We start from the raw sequence: 18,993 nt of genomic DNA on the forward strand, positions 1-18,993 counted from the left end.
GCATGTAATAACATATAGCTAGAGGATGCCCAGTCACAGTCTGCTGTGATAAAAGTCACTTTCGGCCGGGGGAAAAGCCTCAAACATGCCAGATAAGAACTAAACATGCTGCCACTCAGCCAAAGCTCCTAACATCGATATCGGTTTCAAGTAAAGGACAACAAACCGAAGAAGAGCAATGCAACCTTAACACTGACATACTGGATGCTTTAAACCGCAAAAAACTCCTTTCACAGTAAAAAACTGCTGTCAGAAAGATTATTTCTGGTCTAACATGCAGGCTAATGGAACAGTAAACCGGAGAGTCTGAAAGCTTTTTAAGTAGTGCCTAGATTAGCCTCCTTATCATCTTCTCACCAAACTGAGTGCTAGAAGGACAACATGATTGAGCGTGCCATAAATATTGTTTTCATTAAACTGAGCGACATGTTGGATTTTTTTTTTTTTTAACCCAAACAGTGACTGCTTTGAAGAAGCTTTTGTACAAAAAGACAGTGTGTGTCTTTAGCGGCCCCCATCTGCGTCCTTGCAATGCCACTAAAATGACAGTCGGGCAGCATGAGGTGGCTGCGCAGTGGGGAAGCGTACTTCAAAGCAGGCCATTTCATCTTCAGCAAGGCTGTCTGCCTCAAGTGGAGCATGAGACCAAATAATAAAAAGGGAAAAAAGAAAAGAAAAATCAACTCTCTAGATCAATCTATCTTCAAGTCTTGTGCTACCCTTTGTGACGCTGCATTCAAGCCAGCACCTGAACTCCCAATTATCTGTTTAAGCCGCTTTCAGTCATTCGAAGTTAATTTCCTTAAAAAAAGTACGGACAAGAATTGAGAACCGGTTACAGTTGAGAACCTGCAACAAACAGGAATCAGAATCATATGCCTCAGAGCTTATCAATTGCTTGTATCGATGCAGGCATGTTTTCTGACGGTTGTGCATTGGAAAACAATGACGTCAAACTCCTGTGTCTACCCTGGTGGAAAAATTGCAACATGAAGTCATGGCAGAGGAAGAAATGCTCTCATGGTCTCAACTCATTAACACTCATCGCTTTGACAAGACGAGGTCCATACCTAGTAAATGGCTGGAAGTACAATATCATGACATTAAGCCATGTTTCATAGCTTAAATTCATGAATTCAACAATATAATCCCACCATTTTACACAATTTGTTTTGTTTTTCCTGCTGTACTCATTTAAAGTGTTATTGTCCTCAAATGCCAACGCACAGTGGACAGGAATTGGTTTGTGTTACTTACACTGATCAAAAACTTAGAGAACAAAGCTCTGAAAAATTGTTTTTTTTTTATTGTTCAGAATTTGATAGAATATCCGCTGTGGCTATACCACTACACAAAAACCTTTATTTAAAAAACGGTGAGCAAAACGGTAACCATAGTGTCAGAAGAGAAGATTTAAACAATGTGTTCTTAGGGCTCTAGGATTAAAAAATGAACAGGAAGTGTAGAGACCACAGCTTTGAATGACTTCAGCACATCTGCGCCCACAGGACATCACTAGTTTCTCACACTGCTCTGGTTTGATCTTGGTCCATTCTTCGTTTCTTCCACAGATTTGTGACGGTAGCGGGTTTCTAAGACATTACTCTGTCACCAAGGATTTTCCAGAGATTCTCTGTGGCGTTTAGATCTGGATTCGGGCTGGCCATTTCATGTTTCAATATTCTGAGCTTAAAAGAACTGCCCAACCCAAATTCTGCAGTGCGACAGGGGGCATTGTCGTGCATAAAAATTGCAGCTGATTAAAGTGAAGTTGCCGAAGGTTGACAAACGTTTGCATTCACCCTGCCATGTAGCTGTACAAGAGGCCCAATTCCTGCTGCAGAGAACATCCCACAAACCACGACAATTCCTCCTCCAAATTTAACTTCTTTACACACTTTGGATTCAGTCTGTCCACAGTCCTATGCCAAACATGATGTTTCCCATCAGACCCAGACAAATGGAATTTGCTCACTGAAGTGCACTCTGGACCAGTTCTCCTCTGTCCACACAACATGCTCCTCAGCAAAGTCAAGTCTAGCCTTTTTGTTTTACATGGACGACCGGCCTTTTCGAGGCACTTAAATTAATCTGTGTCCTTGTAAAGTTATAATTTTCTCTCAATCAGACTTTGAACACCCAACCTCTCTTTCAATGACTGAGAGGCTCGTCCCTTTGGCCTTCATATGGACAACCTGCTGTCTCAGGGTTTCAGTCACCTTAGAGAGGCTTGCCATCTTGTAAAGTTAGGAGAGCTGCCAGATAAATAGGGTGTTCCAACAATTAAGTAAACACTCACCAGGTGTCAGATTAACACCAATAACTGGGAGGGATCTGAAAGTGTTCTCCAATTTTGCTCACAGCTTTTTTCACAAAATAAAAGTTTTTTCTTGGTGTGCCTTAGGTATTTAAAAAACAAACAAAAAAAACAACAACATGGTAGTACAGCAGAGGTATAGCCACAGATGATATTTTATCAAATACTGAACAATGACAAATAACCGTATTTCAGAATAAATCAACTATAAATAACTTGTTCTCTAATTTTTTTTATCTCCAGTGTAGTTAAACGGAGCAGACAGAGGACACATCCCAGCAGACAAAATAACGTCATTTGGGTCTTTAGGAGCTGAAATGGACTGAAACTGCACTATACAGGTATATTTACAACAACCTGACAACATTCATTTTTACTTATACTCTACTTGTGCACACCTAAATACCTGTCGGCTGAGAGTGTCCCTCACTCTCTTGCTTGACCACACGCTGCCCCAATTACCCGACAAACCCGAAATGGACCGGGAGAAGACTCAAGTTATCTTTGGAGGTGCAAAACAATAAGATTAATCAAATAAAATGATAATGGGTGTGCACTAGCAGCTTAAACTAAATAGGGCTGGAGAAAAACAAACAATTTCAATAAACAGGACAGAATGGTGGGCATGAATTGCTCAGTTTCACATGTTAAAAATTGGCAAAACATTTTTTTTGGAGGAATGATGGGATCCATTTGCATTGCCCTTCAACTTATTTATTGATGTACTTAACATGGAAAAATTCCAAAGTATCCAAACACAAAGTAAAGAACATGTACATCCTTTTAAATAGTCAACAAAAGATATTCTATTCCAAAAATGCTGTGAACCAAGTCAGACTATACAACTTCAAATAAATAATCATTCTTATATTAAGAATTGAGATAAGAGGGATGGGAGGGAACAATTTTTTATGCCAGACCATCAGCACAACCAAATAATCATGAAGAAGTTACAAAAAGAAGTTATTTTCAACAATGACCGGTCAGGCATGAAAAATGTAGTCTCTACCCCACAGCAGCAAGTATCACAACTCATCTAGACTTAAATTTAACTTTTACAAGTAACACAAATAAGGAATAGATAAACAAGAAAAAGCAGTTGCAAAGATAATTATATAATGCATAGCACACTGCTCATTTAAGGGGAAGCATGACTAGTAATTGGTTTAAATACCAAGCAGGATGCAGGTGCAGTATTCAGTGCATCTAAGGCTCGACTAGCCTTCATTTGTTTGTTCAAGATTACCGAGATGTGCGACAAACTCTCGCAACCAATTTTGCTATCGTTAATGAAACTGCTACACTGACCTTCCCCCCAAAGTGAATAAAGCAATATACACCTTATTACGATTTTAAAGACAGGTTATATGCATTACGTATATATATGAGTATGAAAAAAACGAATCAAATTGTTCAAAACTGTGGTCCATATCCATTCTTTACCACATAAATATATATCTATAATGTTTATATATAAAAAACAAAACAAAAACATGTCTATAGTTTCTTAATACTTTTTTTTTTTAACGAAGCAAGACAATCTACAGACCAAACAACCAACGAATTTGATGCACTGTAATGCTAGTCCATGGGACAAGAGAAATCAAGTATTTTAACTGAAGTGAAACTGAAATTTTAGGTTAATATCCAAAATTAAAATACCTTATATACTCCATAAAAAAACAAACAAAAAACGATATATATAATATCACACTTTCCGATGAAGTCCAAACTAGAACCAAAAGAAGTCTGCCAAATACTCAACATAAAAAAGGACTTATTTACATAGCTCAAAGCTCAGGAGTAATCCATTCTATTCTTCAGACTAGTTTTTCTTAAGCTGCTGCCTTCATTGGCTTGTCTTCAATCTTTCATACAAAGTATGTAAAAACCCTTATTGGTTGATATCAAGACAAAATCAGTCTAATGATATATTGTAGGTATACCACAAAACACCATGAGCTCTGTCTGAAGGGAATCCTTTAGGAAGAACTGATTTTTATCCTTCATTTACCTTTTAAGATATCTCCACGTTAATTTCGCATGCACTTTTTGCGAATAAACCTTTATATTTTTGTCTGTTTCCAAATTAAACCGGAAAGCAAGTTGCTAGTCAGAACAACCAGGATGACGGGGCACCCACAGATGATTTTACTGCCATTGATTCTATAATCTAAAGGTAATACAAAGATCTCAAAAGGTATCTTTTACATCATAAATCTCCCCAGAAATGTCAACCACTGCAAACTTTCCTGTAAAGTTTGAAAGCTCACAGGGTGTCATATGAAGATATTTCTCAAAGTATCCAAGTCAAAATATTTTGTTCCAGGTCCAGTAAAAAGTTTCTCCAAATTTTTCTTTTTATAAAAATAGATGCTTTTTAAACCCACATCAAAGAGGTTCTTAGCTCTTTGGCAAGGTACTGCTTTAAGAATTTTTTTTTGTCTTTTATCCATTAAGTTTACAATAAGCAACATTATGCAGCCAACCAATAACCAACTCATATTACAATGAACAAAATACTTACAAACTCAACAAAACTGCAAATAGTTCAAATAAGTACTTGCTAACCACTGAAGGCATAACGCACCTAAGGCAAATCAGGATACAGAAAAACACAAAACAAAAAAAAAAATCACTACACATAACCTTACAAGACTTACTGTTTCAAAGCAGATGTGCAACAAAATGACATAACCTAGAATAACGTTTTAGACAGTCCAACTGTAAAGACAGCAAGAGAATTCAACATCACAGGCACTGAAACCTGCAGTATTTTTTTTTCTTGTTTTAAAATATGTTGAGAAGATTCAAAGCGTAGCAATGAAAGGAGGAAAAAAAAAATCACATTGTTGGACGCTAAATTTAGTTTTTCTTCGTAACACTGATTTACAAAGCGGTTTTTACTAATGTAGAAAGTTACGGTCAATGCACTTCCATTTTCTGTTCCCATTTTCTGCTGAGTTTTCTAGAAACAATCTCAGTGGGCATTAGGCTTTGTGTGTTTTGTTAGTTTTGAATGAGACTTGCAGCACTCTGTCCCCGAGGCGATATCCATTCAAGCTGGCGATGGCCACGGCTGCCTCGTCGTAGTTAGTCATGGTGACAAAACCAAATCCTTTGCACTTGTTTGTGTTGAAGTCACGAATAACCTTGACGTTTGTAACGGCACCAAAGGGCCCAAACATCTGCCAAAGGATGCTCTCATCTGCATCTGGAGCTAGGTTGTAGACGAAAATACACCAGCCAGTGCCTGCGTGCCCTGGGATGTTGATACCAGCCAAGCTGGTCACCCCGTCAATGGCCATGGGAGAGAATCTGCTGTAAAAAACACAAAGTAACATGGTTTAAGGAAGAGCCAAAATTAGCCTTTTTAGAAGACAAGTAATTGTGCCAACATGCCTAACGTAATCGGACAAGTCTCTACAGAGATCGGCATTAGCTAAACTTCATTCTGAACAGTTTTTTACATCACTTCTACAAATAGATGTTCAAGTTATTCTTTTGAGTAAATATTTTTCTTCAGCTGTAGAGTAAATTAAAAAGTCCGCCTTGAAAAAAAGAAAAAAGAAGCTGTCTTCTGACTGGGCAGTAGAAAAGTCAACATGCATGCAAACAGTCATATTAGAGTTGGTGATTAGTCAATTGAGCTCATCTTGTGCCTTCAACAATGGATCATAGAGATATTTACTCAATAACAAATGGAAAAAGTAATGGTAACAAAAATACCATTTTAAAGTTGGAGTTTGTGCCAAGATGGGAATGAAAAAGGCACGCAAAAGCCCTGGCTTTTGGTTAAAGTGGTTTTGCAGTTTGAAGAAACAAAATTCAAAGTGCATGAAAAGCCTATGAATTATTGCAGCAGGTGTCACATAAGATTAGCTGCTCCAGTTGGCCTCTCAGGGAACATCCACCATGACAGGTGTGCTCCCAGCATCAAGGACACGCAGAGAGATTTGGCAACGAAGACGTCAGCCAACGAGCAGGGCAGAAGAGAAATCACAAGTCTATTGTAACCCTAACCAGTGATGGGCCTTTGAGCTTTCAGGGGATTGGACTTCAATCATACTTGAGGAAGGCATTCTTATGAAACTGAACTTAGACAAACTGGTATCCTGGTGAATCCTGAAAGACGTCTGATGCAACAAAGTTTAAAACAGGACAGGGCTGTCCATAATAGATCAAGGTACGAGTATTGAGCTCAAAATACAAGTGTGCAATTTTATGCAATAGCTGTAAGACATTGTTAAATTTCTGTCTTTTGTTATGCAGACAAGCAGTGCAGACCTAAATCTAGACATGTTATGTCAAGATTAAAGCACTTCAATACATCACTGTCAATGACTATATCCTATATAGTCACTACATTTATTTTAGAGAAAAACAATCAATTCCTAATCAAAATTATTAGAGTTGCTCCTAAAATGCTGGTATTGGCAAGTACGCAAGTCTATGCGCCAATCCAGCACCACGTTATTTAGCTCCTCCACAAAGTCTACTAAGAAAATCTAATAGAAAAAGATATAAAAAAGATTTTGACAATGAAAATTGACATTCAATATGCAAAATGGGAGAACTTGTTCATATTTAACACTACGGAATGGTACATCAGGGATTAAAGTATGTCGTATATTCTCGCGATAATCTTGGCAACTAATTCACAATTTATACCTCAACTGAAAGTGTGTTGATAGATGCATATCAGCAGGACTCATTTAACCCCCAAATCAACATCATCCCCAAGAGTCCGCTTTGCATTTGTGGCTCTGGCCCTCCCTTTCCCACTCGTAACATACAAAAGTTTACCTTTCAGCATTTTGACTATTAGTTCAATATTAGCATTTACCTTAAAACTTAAAGACAGACATCCTGAGTCACTGACAATAATTGGATAATGTATATATTTGTTTGTAGAGGCACTAATGCATGCACACAAAAGCTTGTTTCCTTTGATCAACAACCATATGCAGCGTTAACTACCTACGCAATTCTGTCAAGAGGGGAAAATTAAACATGTAAAAAAATGGTATCCCATCAACTCCCTCATGTTAGGTCTGAATTTCCCTCAAGATCAATTAAAGCAGGATACGAAACAAAATCAATTTACCTTTTGACTCCATAGGCCATGTTCAGCAGATTGTCCAACCTAAAATAAAAAGAAAAAACATAGCATTTTAATAAAGCTTTTTATGAGGGTTATAATAGATTGACAGAATGACAGAGATGAGTAATATTTCTGATACCATAATGTCAGTTGTTCCCAGTGAAATCCAAGACCATGTCCTTATTAACCTGTTGACTGAACTCGTTTATCAATATTCAGCCTACACAATCCTGCCAACCAGACATTCAGTTTATGCTGAAAATACTGCAGCATATTACATAATTTCAACAAATGGGGATTGTTTTTCTGCATAGCCCTGGGGTCAATCAGTAAACTGAAAATAACATTTTAATTTATGGATTGTTTATGAGCACAAAGTAAGGTAATTGAGAATAAATTACTGTCAGACTGATTTATCTACCAGTGTATTGCTCATCTCATTTTTCATATTTTTCCAACATATGCCCTGATCCAATTGTGTCATAGGCCTACATCTGCAACAGGAGGGACAAAGTTGAGAAAAGTGAAGAATGGGGAGGAATTATTCTGTCCAGAGAAATGATGAGCTACAACACAGAATATTTTTAAAATACTGCTGTGAGACAATTTAAATGCTAATTTCAAATAGCCTTAGAGGGGTCAACAGACTTAAAATCACCAGCAGTATTAACTAGGCTTGGCACTGATCAGATTTTTACATTTTTTTGGCGTGCCCCTTTTACCTGAAGCGTTGTGCCTGCTGTGCGAGGGGTCCTGGGTACCTTCGATTGGGTGACTGATACAGCTGGGACAGCAGTGCCTGGCTGGTCTTCTGGCTCGGGTTGTTTGCAAACTTGACTGTGATGGGTTCGGTTGCACCAGGGGGCTTCTGACAGTTAAGGCCCTTGATGGCCTCCTCAGCCTCAACTCGGCGGTCAAAACGAATGAAGCCAACCCCTCTTGAAACGCCTGAGGAGCGTGCATTTATTTCAGATTAGTTTCTCTTGACATCCATGAATAGATTCAGTAATGATCTACCATGTGAACTTCAACTCAATGTAAAAATTAATCAAGGGATCAAAAACGTTTGAGTTTATTGGGGTAGATTTACACATTCAACAATTGAATTTATTGTGATTACATTTTCTAAACATGACTATTGTCTATCCTTGAGCAGAAAATGAACGACTCCATCTTTTAACCTGAACAGTCTGAACACAATGGGGTATCTTTGAAATGCATTGCGAGTGTGCATCACTGGCCGGTAATGCTACGTTTTGGAAGTGAGTTCATACTTTTAACAGCAACAACAATCATGGCAGAGATGTTTGCTGTAGCAGGCATACAATTCCAAATAAGCAAAATTTAAAGACATATGAAAAAAATATCTACACAAAAGGAACAAAAGTATTTTGTGCAACTCCAGTCAATTCATAATACAATTCATAATTTTACTTAAATGTTTTACAAACATAGCTGACATGGCTAAAGAAAAGTGATCCACATCCAGAAATACTGAACATACAAGAGGCGGAAACACAAATTGGACCCATTTCAAATCAAATGCCAAAAGAACAAGAGAAATATGCAGCAATAGTATGGAGGTGGGGAGGTGAAAAAGTGGACTGGTTTTGACTGTGCCCCAGCAACAATATAAAGCTGTCCCATCTTGAGACACTGGCAGACAGCAGGGAGAAACAAGACCAAGACTGAAGATTGTGTCAAGCCCGTCCCAAGAGAGCAGGAAGAGATAAATAAAAAATCTTAATCTAAACATCACTGTAACTCAAACTTTACAGACAGCTCATTCACAGCATTACATTAAGTACTGCTAGTAAATTCTGTGTTAAGTGATAAGACGTTATTTACCTACTAAATTATTTTTCAGTTTACTTAGCTAGCTATTTTGAGTACAAACCACATAAAGCCTTTAATAGATTGTACCAATAGATCTTAGAAGTTACATTTAAACATTATTCATTCAACTTATTTACCTCCAACTGCCCTCTTGGGACAGCCATGCGTGTCTTTTCGCTCTTGGTCTTGTTTCTTCCTGCTGCCTGCCAATCAGCCTTGAGCGTCAGTATCTTTGCAAAGTCAAAAAGATGTCCATCACTCCAGTATCCAGAGTTGCTTGTGGTATGTTTTGCTGCACATTTTTCATTTTGATATTTGCTTGTTCTCTGATTCCAAGTGCGTTTCTGGTATGGTTTGTACGTGGGCATTTTGTATACATTCCAGTATTTTTGATATGTAGTGTATGCTTGTCCTTTATTCTTGAATGACTTTGTACTTGAAAGCCACTGTATTAAAACTGCACAACAAAGTACCTTTGTTTAAAAGTGTTGGTCTGTGAGCAATAGCAAGTCATGCTTTGAATTTTGGTGACTGGGTTTCCCCTTTTCTTACAGTTGGATCACATATTGTTCCATTATGACTAAAGTAAAACTGAAAGTGTATTCTCCAGAAAAAAAGCTTCATGTTTGAAAATGAAAGAGAACCAGTCCCATAATGCACACTTGAAGGAATGTCCCATGTATCGGCAGTACACAGGGACAGAACCATTGGGAAATGTCAGTGAAAGATACTGTTTATTAGCGTTTCACAAGGGTTCTGCTTCCACATGACAGTTGAGAAATAGAGAATATAACTGGTCTGGACGCATTTCATTTCTTGCCATGAAACAAGCATTGCATGTATACCTTGGGGATGGGAAGAAGGCAACAGAAGGTAAGTGCAAGGGGATTGTAGGGGAAAGGCCTAGAGTCTTTCTACTTAACACCCATTTCATATTTATCCATCGATGCATATTTATAAAGTCCTCTAGTGGAAAATTGCATTTTTGGGAGCTCATACCACAGATGTATTTCTCAGTCAGGGTTATGGGTTAGCAAAACCACAGGACAGCTCTGTCATGTCCTACTCACCAGTCACCTGGTCCACCAGAATACGTGAGGTAATGATGCGTCCATACTGAGAGAAGAGCTGCTCCAGTTCTTTCTGAGTCATGGTTTTTGGCAAGCCACTGACGTACAAATTTGCATCTCTGATGGAGGCGGAGCTTGGACGCGCATAGGAAACCTACAAACAGAGACAGTTCTCATGACCACTAGTACGTTACAGCCAATTCTACCACATGCAGTAATTAACTTGCATACCTCCAATACAAATCAGGGAAGGCTATTCATTACCTTTTATGTTGCACTAACAGAAGAAGGGGAGCACATGCTGTGACCCATTTCTAGTCGAGAGAATGCAAACACTACCTTGTAATTAACTGAACTGACTTTTCCTTAAATATACTCATGCTATATTAAGCTCATGTCACTGTGAGACATATATTGCATTCTGTTGCTAATGCAATCACATCTAAGGCCTCACAAAAAATGCTTAGGTTGTACCATAAGTTCCTTATGTGTAATTAAAAAAACAAACAAAATCAGTATAGTCAATCACGTCACAGTCACACAATGCTGATATTATTGCAGCATATTGATGAATAAATTCAATTTTTCTCATATGGATAAACGATTGCCACTGGTAGCATTTGAAATAGAAGCACTCGCAATTTTTGTGTTCCATTAAATTTGCTCTAAGAAAAAAATAATAATTATGACTTAAAAAATAATGTTTAAGACCAAATGATGCAAATATTGACATGAATGGATACATATCACAATGATGTAAAATGCAAATGTTACCAGATTTACTCTAGGGGCCTGTTCCATAAAGCACACTAAAAACTCGGGCTTAAAGTCCAAAACCCCACTTAAATGATCCTAACGAATCAGTCAGGATTCAGGAAGGATCCAGCCAGATCCTGCACAATGGCATTATACTGTGTCGCAGTAAACAGTGTTTATCTTCATTAAATGTCCTGCAAACTCTTATTGCTTAACCAGAATTTCTGTGACATTTACCCTCCAAGAAAATACATGATTGATTTTTTTTGACTTTCCGCCATGCAGCCTTACTATTTGACTTTTTAAACCAATGTTTATATAAAATAAACTTAAATAAATAATGAAACTAAACAATACAATGACAAATGATAAAATATACGCTAGACCTATATACGTGCTAAAATATATGGTAGGCCTGTGTGATACCAAAGATCTATATTATCTAAAAAATGCAGTATCTAAATCCATAGGCTTGTGGCCCTGAATATCGTCTCTTTCTAGCCATCCTCTTCTTAATGGCGCGTACAAGCAGCTATCTTGACTACTTGAACGTGTCTCAAATTATCTGATTGCATAAGCTTGAATTGACCTTTTATGGAACTGATTTAGCCCAGACTGATTTGCTAGGCTCATTCAAGTCAGGTTTTGGACTTTGAGCGACTGACTAACTGAGCTTGAACCATATTGATTTTGCTTTATGGAACCAAATCAAAAGAAAATTAGACTAACTGAAATAAACTTGGAATACTTGCTATGAAATGGGCACCAGGTAGGTACTTGAGGCAAAATCTTTCTGCTCAATTAAAAAAAATTTTTTTTTAATTATTTCTTGCTTATCCTAAAGCTGTGATACACTGATGGATGCATAAGCAAGAAATGTAAAAGTTCTGGAGAAAATAAGTAAAAGGAGTTCATGGTAAAAATTTTAAAATAAGGTGTAAGTTATAGAGCACAAAACACACAGCAGGTGCCTGCTAGAACAAACATCTGTGCTGACACGAGCAGTTTGTGGCTAATAAAGACTAAATAACCACTGCACAACAATTAGAATCGCTCAAATAAGGCAAAACACAAATGTGCTTCCTGTTTTTCCTTTTTTAAACATACCTGAAAAGAACCACTAATATATCAGAGAGTAGACTAAACATTGTCATATTTTTTGAAACATTAAGGTGAGACATGGTGATACAAATAAAAAAAAATAAAAAAAAAAAAAATTGATTAGTTTCCGTGCACTTAAAAATAAAACCAAACAATAAGATGATGCAATGCAATTTCCCTGCCCCACAGGCAGTGAATGTCACCCTATTTTTCTTTACCCCAGTGTATACTTAAGAATGACTCTCATCGACTAAATGGACAGTGACGAATCAGTCTGTCAAGAAAAAAAATGTAACTTGCCCATTTTCTGTCCATCAACTCAGTTGGAAACCTGACAGAGATGGATGCAGCATCAGGCATGTCTAGAAGGCACTCATTTAAAACTAAATTGATATGTTCTTCAAAATTTTAATAAACAGAGCAGTGTAGCTGCCTATTAAAACTAAATTCACCCATTCCAGTCTCTAAAGTAGGGAGATATTTAGAGAGCACCCAACCAGCAAGCCAGATACATATCCAACATAAATTAACATTTTTCCATAAATACAGCCAAGTAATAGAAAACAGAGGGGGACCAGAGACTTATCTACCAGGTCCTGTGGATCAATACAGGACAATCATTACACCCCTGAGCAGTCATACATTCTCTTTCTTTCCCCTTTCAGTAAATAATCTCATTTTCAGCCAGTAATTTATACAATGACATGCAGAGGAAGCCATACAGGCTAAATGTAAGAGCTGATGTGTAAGAATGACTCGAGGATGGTTTTGTGGAGGACTAAATGAGAGAAAGGGCAGAGTCAAGAAACTGATGGATCTTGCCACTCCCTCCGTCTGGTGGATTCAGGTAGCCTGGAATCAACCTGACTAGCGAAAATGCGTATTAGTTTGGGCCATCAGTTCATTTTCGATTTCCAAGGTGGGTTTTCCAATGGTGCAGAGAAAGATGGCTTCAGGATGCAATTAGATAAACGTAACCAATCACAAACAGTCATAGAAATGAAAAAGTGGCGCTTCCTCAGTGGAAAGCAAGGTGGCCGAGTCACAAACTCCAATTACAGCTAAATAGTACATCAAAATGCCTTTCTGAAAATATTTTATGGGCGAAAAAAGGGCAATACAATAACTGAATATTTAGTCATTTGAATATTTGCAGACTAGACAGGGACAATGTCAGTCATCATTTTAAACCCACCCCACATGAGATACACGGTTGGGATTGGTCAAAGTCAAGCCGCTGTAAATCTGCATGTAAGGGAGAGAAGTATCTGCCAGAACAAATGAAACATGAGTTTGGCAGATTTGTCTGTTTTCCAGGCTAGGTCCCAGGCTCTTGCGACTCTGTCAATTACCTGAATAGCACCACGGCTGAATTTTAATTAGAGTGGCAGCTGGTTAATTGGTCCCAATCTTATGCAATGCATTGTTTAAAAAAAAAAGAAAGAAAACGAAACAAGTCACTCACTCTAAATTAAACCTTCAAAATGAATTGCTTTTTGTGCTCTCAGATCGATAACATCACTTGCCATCCAGTATGTTCAGTTTGATTCATGGGAATGAAGTGATATGGCTCATACCACGCCTCATTCTTCTGTTAATATAATATTCAACTGTTAAATACAGAAATACTCAAGCATCCAGCTCAAATGTGTTGCTATTCAAACATACATGTTCGATAACAAAATGTGTTTTTGCCTACAGACATTTTCCTGAATACCCCTCTGCCCAATGTGAGAAGGGATCTGGCTAGCTCCTTTAAGACCACTGTGAGAAAAAAAAATTATCACAATTCATAATCTGAATCCACCATCCACAAATCCTGCAGCACTATATGAAGCAAATTAGTTTTTCCACCAGCACACCGAGTGTTACATTGCCTGATGAATGCTAATGGCAGCCACCTCCCTGTAAAGGCATATAGCAGTGCTACAGCACATGCAACCATAGAAACAGTTCTGCTCTACTTGAGTCCCAGGCAAAGGCGCATGTGCCCAGATTAACAATAGACTCTCCCAATCCACCCCACATTTCTCCAGCCTCATTATTCTTCAACTCCAAACCAAAGACATGAATGGCATACCTTGAATTTTTTGCAACCAGTCATGAATGGAAATGCATTTCTGTGAGTTCAATACAACCATCTGATTAGGTAGTTTTTTGGATATAAAAATGAACGCATCTATTCCTGTTAGTGATTAAAAACTAAAAAACAAAAAATATATACATTATGCAAAACATTTTACCTTGATGGTTTTGGTCTGAAGTCTCAAGCCATTTAAGGTATTGATGGCTTTTTCTGCATCCTTCGGGTCCACGTAATTCACAAATCCATAGCCTAGGCTCTGCCCTGCAATCATAAGAACAGGAAATACATAAACTGTCATACTTAATAGAAACTGAAAAGTGACTGAATACGAACACCCGACAATATTTTTTCAACAACTAAATATGGACAAAACTGCATTTTATGAATCATCGTGAATGGCATCAATGCAGTTTTATTCAAGAATTGAAGCGTCAGTAATACGAGGATACACAGATGAACAGTCAATCCTTAATTCTTATTTAGTCTATAACGTATAGTGAATTCTCAAACCAACTATGACACATATGTCTTAAATTAAAAATGACAGGCAATTGCTCTGCTTTATGTCTGACAGAGTAGCCAAGGCTCAATGTGTTCCCCTCCCTCTACGGTTTATCTCTAAAATGTACAATAGATTGACACCCACTCTTTATGTGCACAGAGGCAATTCAATTTCCTCCACCCACACACTGCTAGGTCTCTCGGCAATTCCACTGCCGGTCAAGTTCACCAGCTCAAGCAGCTTCAGCATATTAATACAGTACATAAGCAAATTGAATGAATTGTATCTAAAACTTAATTTGAGATAAATCAGGTTGAGGTTTCCACATACCCCACTATCACATTTACACACAAAACAGGTTTAGAGAGATGATTGAGAGTGCTTGTGTTATGAGAAATCCATGCAAGGTTTTTCTTAAGATGTCATAATGGCTTCATTAGCTGTAACATGATGTCAACATTGGTACGGTAAAACTAAAAATAGACAAATGTTTATTTGTCAAAGTGACAAAATACTTTGTTTTATACATTTGTATGACATTTGTATGTTTAAGTAAACGTTCAATAAACACATTGGTCTATAGTAAGATAGACAGCAGCTAACAATTTAGTTTTACTGTAAATTGGAACACTATATGCATCCAAATTAGAACACTATATGCTGGCTTTATCTCTCTTACTACCATGATGTAGCTCTGCTGGGATCATGTGAAGTTCATAAACTTAATTTTACCTTGCATTTTAGGGACGGTTATAGCCAGGAGAAACATGCCAAGCCTTTTTTAATGAGCTTGTGAAATGACATTTAAGCCTGGTGGGCAAATTGCCTGCTTTAGTATGTTCTACTATACAAGCTGTATGTGGGCACACATTACCCCTACGGTGACGTCTTCCTTTGGAATGTCAAAGTAGCCGCTACATCTACCACTATGACTGGCAGGCCTTAAACATGTTCTTATCACAAACAACTAGCTCACTTTCAGCTGTCATTAACAGAAGTAAAGGAAACATGCTGGGAAGCACTTTCAAACAGAGAACTAAACCCCGCCTCTAGTAAAAGACTAGTGCTGCCCATAGTGGAAAGAAAATAAAGACTAAGTTGCTGCAGCTGCAGCCACTGCCAAGGCAAGAACATTTAAAGCAAAGCTGGAGCATGCATCTCTCTGGTGATTACTTAACATCTGATGTCGCACCGGTACACATATGTAGGCTGTCTTAAATCCATTGCCACAGGGCAGAGAAAGAGACAAAAGCAACACAGTCTGGAGGGGATGGGGTTTTATGTAGAGCTGAAATTTAAGTCAGAGCAGCATTCAGAGAAATGGCCTAGAGGCTTTGAATAACATTCAGAGCCTAATTCTTCCCCAACTGCGTGTGAAGTCAGTTTTTTAACACCCCAATTGAAGCTTTTATCAGTTAAAAATACTTGTAATAGCCTTCTGCTAAGTTACGGTTGATGGAAAAAGTAGCCATCAATACATTATCAATCCATATCACAACTTATAAAATCAAATTGATGCCAAATTTTGTAAATGTGACCAAACATGACGGAACCTGAGATTATGACACTTAATTTGGCAGTAGCACACAAAGCAATAATGGGTGCACTGAAAATTTAGCAACTCCTTTAGCGCATGTATTGGGACCGAAGTCCTGTTATGTACAAAGTCAAATTTGAATTTGTTAATACTGTGTATACATATACTTAAAGAAATCTGCCTTCCTTAACTGACCGTTTTAAAAAGGTGTCTGTGACTATGAACTCACTCTTTCCAGCTGGCTACATTTGTATTTCTTTAATAAAAAGGCAATTAGTGTTCATACGACTAATTACTCCTAATCAGATCACCACTGATGCTAAGAGCCTTTGGAATTGTGCCGTAAACAGGCTCCATATACACACTTAGGTTCACTAAATATGCCGGTGCAACTGTCATCTCCAATTCAATCTAACAGAAGCTCTCATTTGAAAACAAAAGGGATGCTTTTGCAGTGATATATTCTACAGTGTTTGTTTCCTTTGGTAAAAGGTGTAAACTAGACGAGCAAGTTCACTACAGATGTGTACAAATGCTACACACAAACAAAGACCTAGCAACCAGTTTTAACTCGACTGGGATTTTCTACAACAGGACAGTTGTTTGAGGTAAAGCATGAGGTAAAGGACAAGCAAATGTATGTAAATTTCAAGCAATGATTACCACCATGTTTTAAAAGCTTACTTTTAATAAGAACTGTTGACTTTTAAATGAGGAAATAGACAAATTCTAAAGTCCCTGGTAGCCCCGAACTATAAATTGTATCTCAATCACTACCACCACACCACCAGCATATGTAATAGGGAAATTACGCTACTACCTAGTAGAAAGCTTGCAATCACCACAATCTCCTCGCCTGGTCTGAGAAATTTGACATTAATTCTCATTTATTGGTTTTTCTAGTTACAACCGGTCTAAATCTGGGTCCTGCATGTGTGGTAAGTCATGTTTTTTCAAATATGTATGTCAGACAACGAAAAATAAAATGAATCAACCTGGTAGCAAATATCTGACTTAAAATGACTTTCAACCATTACAAGGTAAGTTTTCCTTCAATTTTTTGCTGTTCAAACTCGTGCCCTTTTATGCAAACAAAATATAATCTGGTAAGACATGCATTTTATTAGATAAAAATATCTATAAATCTAAACCAACTGGATTGGAACCATTGGATTTTCTTCAATCTTCATTTCTGCAATGAAATCTTTTAGATCATCCATGTCTATAAAGCAACAAGCCCCACAGAGGAACTCAGGCTTTGGTTAAATTTCAAGTTATCCATTTATGTTTGAAATTTTGTTTACAGGTCACATAAAAGACCAAACATGATTTTGTTATCAGGGGCCTACAGCAAATGGTTTCCTTTGTCAAACCACAAAAGGTTCACTTGAGTAAATTGTTAAATCTGAATCAAAATTTCCTCTGGCCCACTTTTGCTCCTTTTCACTCAAGGACTGACTGATTTCAGACAACTTGTTTCATTTACTTCCTTGCATTTAAATTACTTTCAGTGCTATGTTTGCACTTGCTCCACTAAATATGCAACCTATCAAGCATGTTTATGTTCAATCATGCAAGCAGACTGTGCTTGACACTGATTTTAAACGAGCATCACTTGTCAATTCAGCTCAACTCATTTCACACATCAACAAATCAAATGCATTTCTTGTGCGCATGACTACATAAGGGCATATATTCCATGCAAGACTACACACTTGACAATTTTTATCACTGCGGCATGCCAAAAGTCCAAATTCAATAAATGCATAATTAGAGATCCCTACGCCTTACATCCCGCACAAATACACCAACCTTGTCGTTGTTCTACCTCTTGCTAACATTTGTTTCTAGCAACATGCAATATGAAAGCTTGGATTATGCATATAGAACACTTAACGCGCTACTCCAATTGAGCTACAAATTAGTTGCATCTTTAAAAATAAGTTCTGTACTACTAATGCACATTTAACGAAGATGCTTCTTAGAGAAAGCCTGACAGAAGACAGCATAGTGTGGTTATAGAAGCAAGCAGAACGCAGTTTAACTAAAACTACATGAAGTACTTGACTTCAGGTATTGACGATCAGGAATAGTAGTAACCCAGTAAACAACGACTTGTGAATACTGGTCAGCTATAGGTTAGCATTATGAAATATTAAACATTATTCATATTTCAGAGCCAGGTGTGATTGGGCCTACATCTTCCATGTTCATTTAATAAAGGGGACTACCTTAGAGTACCAGAGTAAAAGAAAATTATTTTATTCTAGCCTCTTGGTTCAACAGTGCTTCTTTGCCCTCCAGGCTCATTTCAATAGAGAGATCTGTTCACTCAACTAAGGCTGTTGACGTTTCAGTATTAAATGCAAAAGAAACAGAATTGTGTGTATGTCCTTAAAAAGGCCAACGAGGCTTATGTGCTGGACCATCCAAGTGTGTTATAAAAAGCAGATGGAGGAAGGTCTCAGTAACCTTGATCAAAACAGCAGGTATTAAGACTCCTGAAGCCTCAAACATTATCTACCTGCTCACACCACACAGGCAGTGTTAAAGTGTGTCTCTACCAGTTGCATGCCTCCCATTAAAACAACCTGAAATAATTTGCAAGTCTTCTACCTGTCCAAATATAAGGAATTTAAAAATGCAATTAAAAACAAATGTCCCTTGAAATTCCTGAATTAAAA

General features: G+C 37.6%; 1 protein-coding gene across 1 annotated transcript in view; it reads right to left on the reverse strand.

Moving 5' to 3' along the window:
- Positions 1-5,246: 5,246 nt before the first annotated feature.
- elavl2 (ELAV like neuron-specific RNA binding protein 2) overlaps positions 5,247-18,993 on the reverse strand; it is a 28,882-nt gene continuing 15,135 nt past the window's right edge. The window contains exons 4-8 of the mRNA XM_083937315.1: positions 14,428-14,531; positions 10,328-10,481; positions 8,144-8,369; positions 7,425-7,463; positions 5,247-5,638 (exon numbers count right to left, since the gene is read on the reverse strand). Of these exons, the coding sequence (XP_083793441.1) occupies positions 5,308-5,638; positions 7,425-7,463; positions 8,144-8,369; positions 10,328-10,481; positions 14,428-14,531 (854 nt within the window). The 3' untranslated portion in view covers positions 5,247-5,307. The remainder of the gene's footprint in view (positions 5,639-7,424; positions 7,464-8,143; positions 8,370-10,327; positions 10,482-14,427; positions 14,532-18,993) is intronic.

Source organism: Echiichthys vipera (assembly GCF_963691815.1).
Source record: "Echiichthys vipera genome assembly, chromosome: 22".
Classification (NCBI taxonomy): Eukaryota; Metazoa; Chordata; class Actinopteri; order Perciformes; family Trachinidae; genus Echiichthys; species Echiichthys vipera.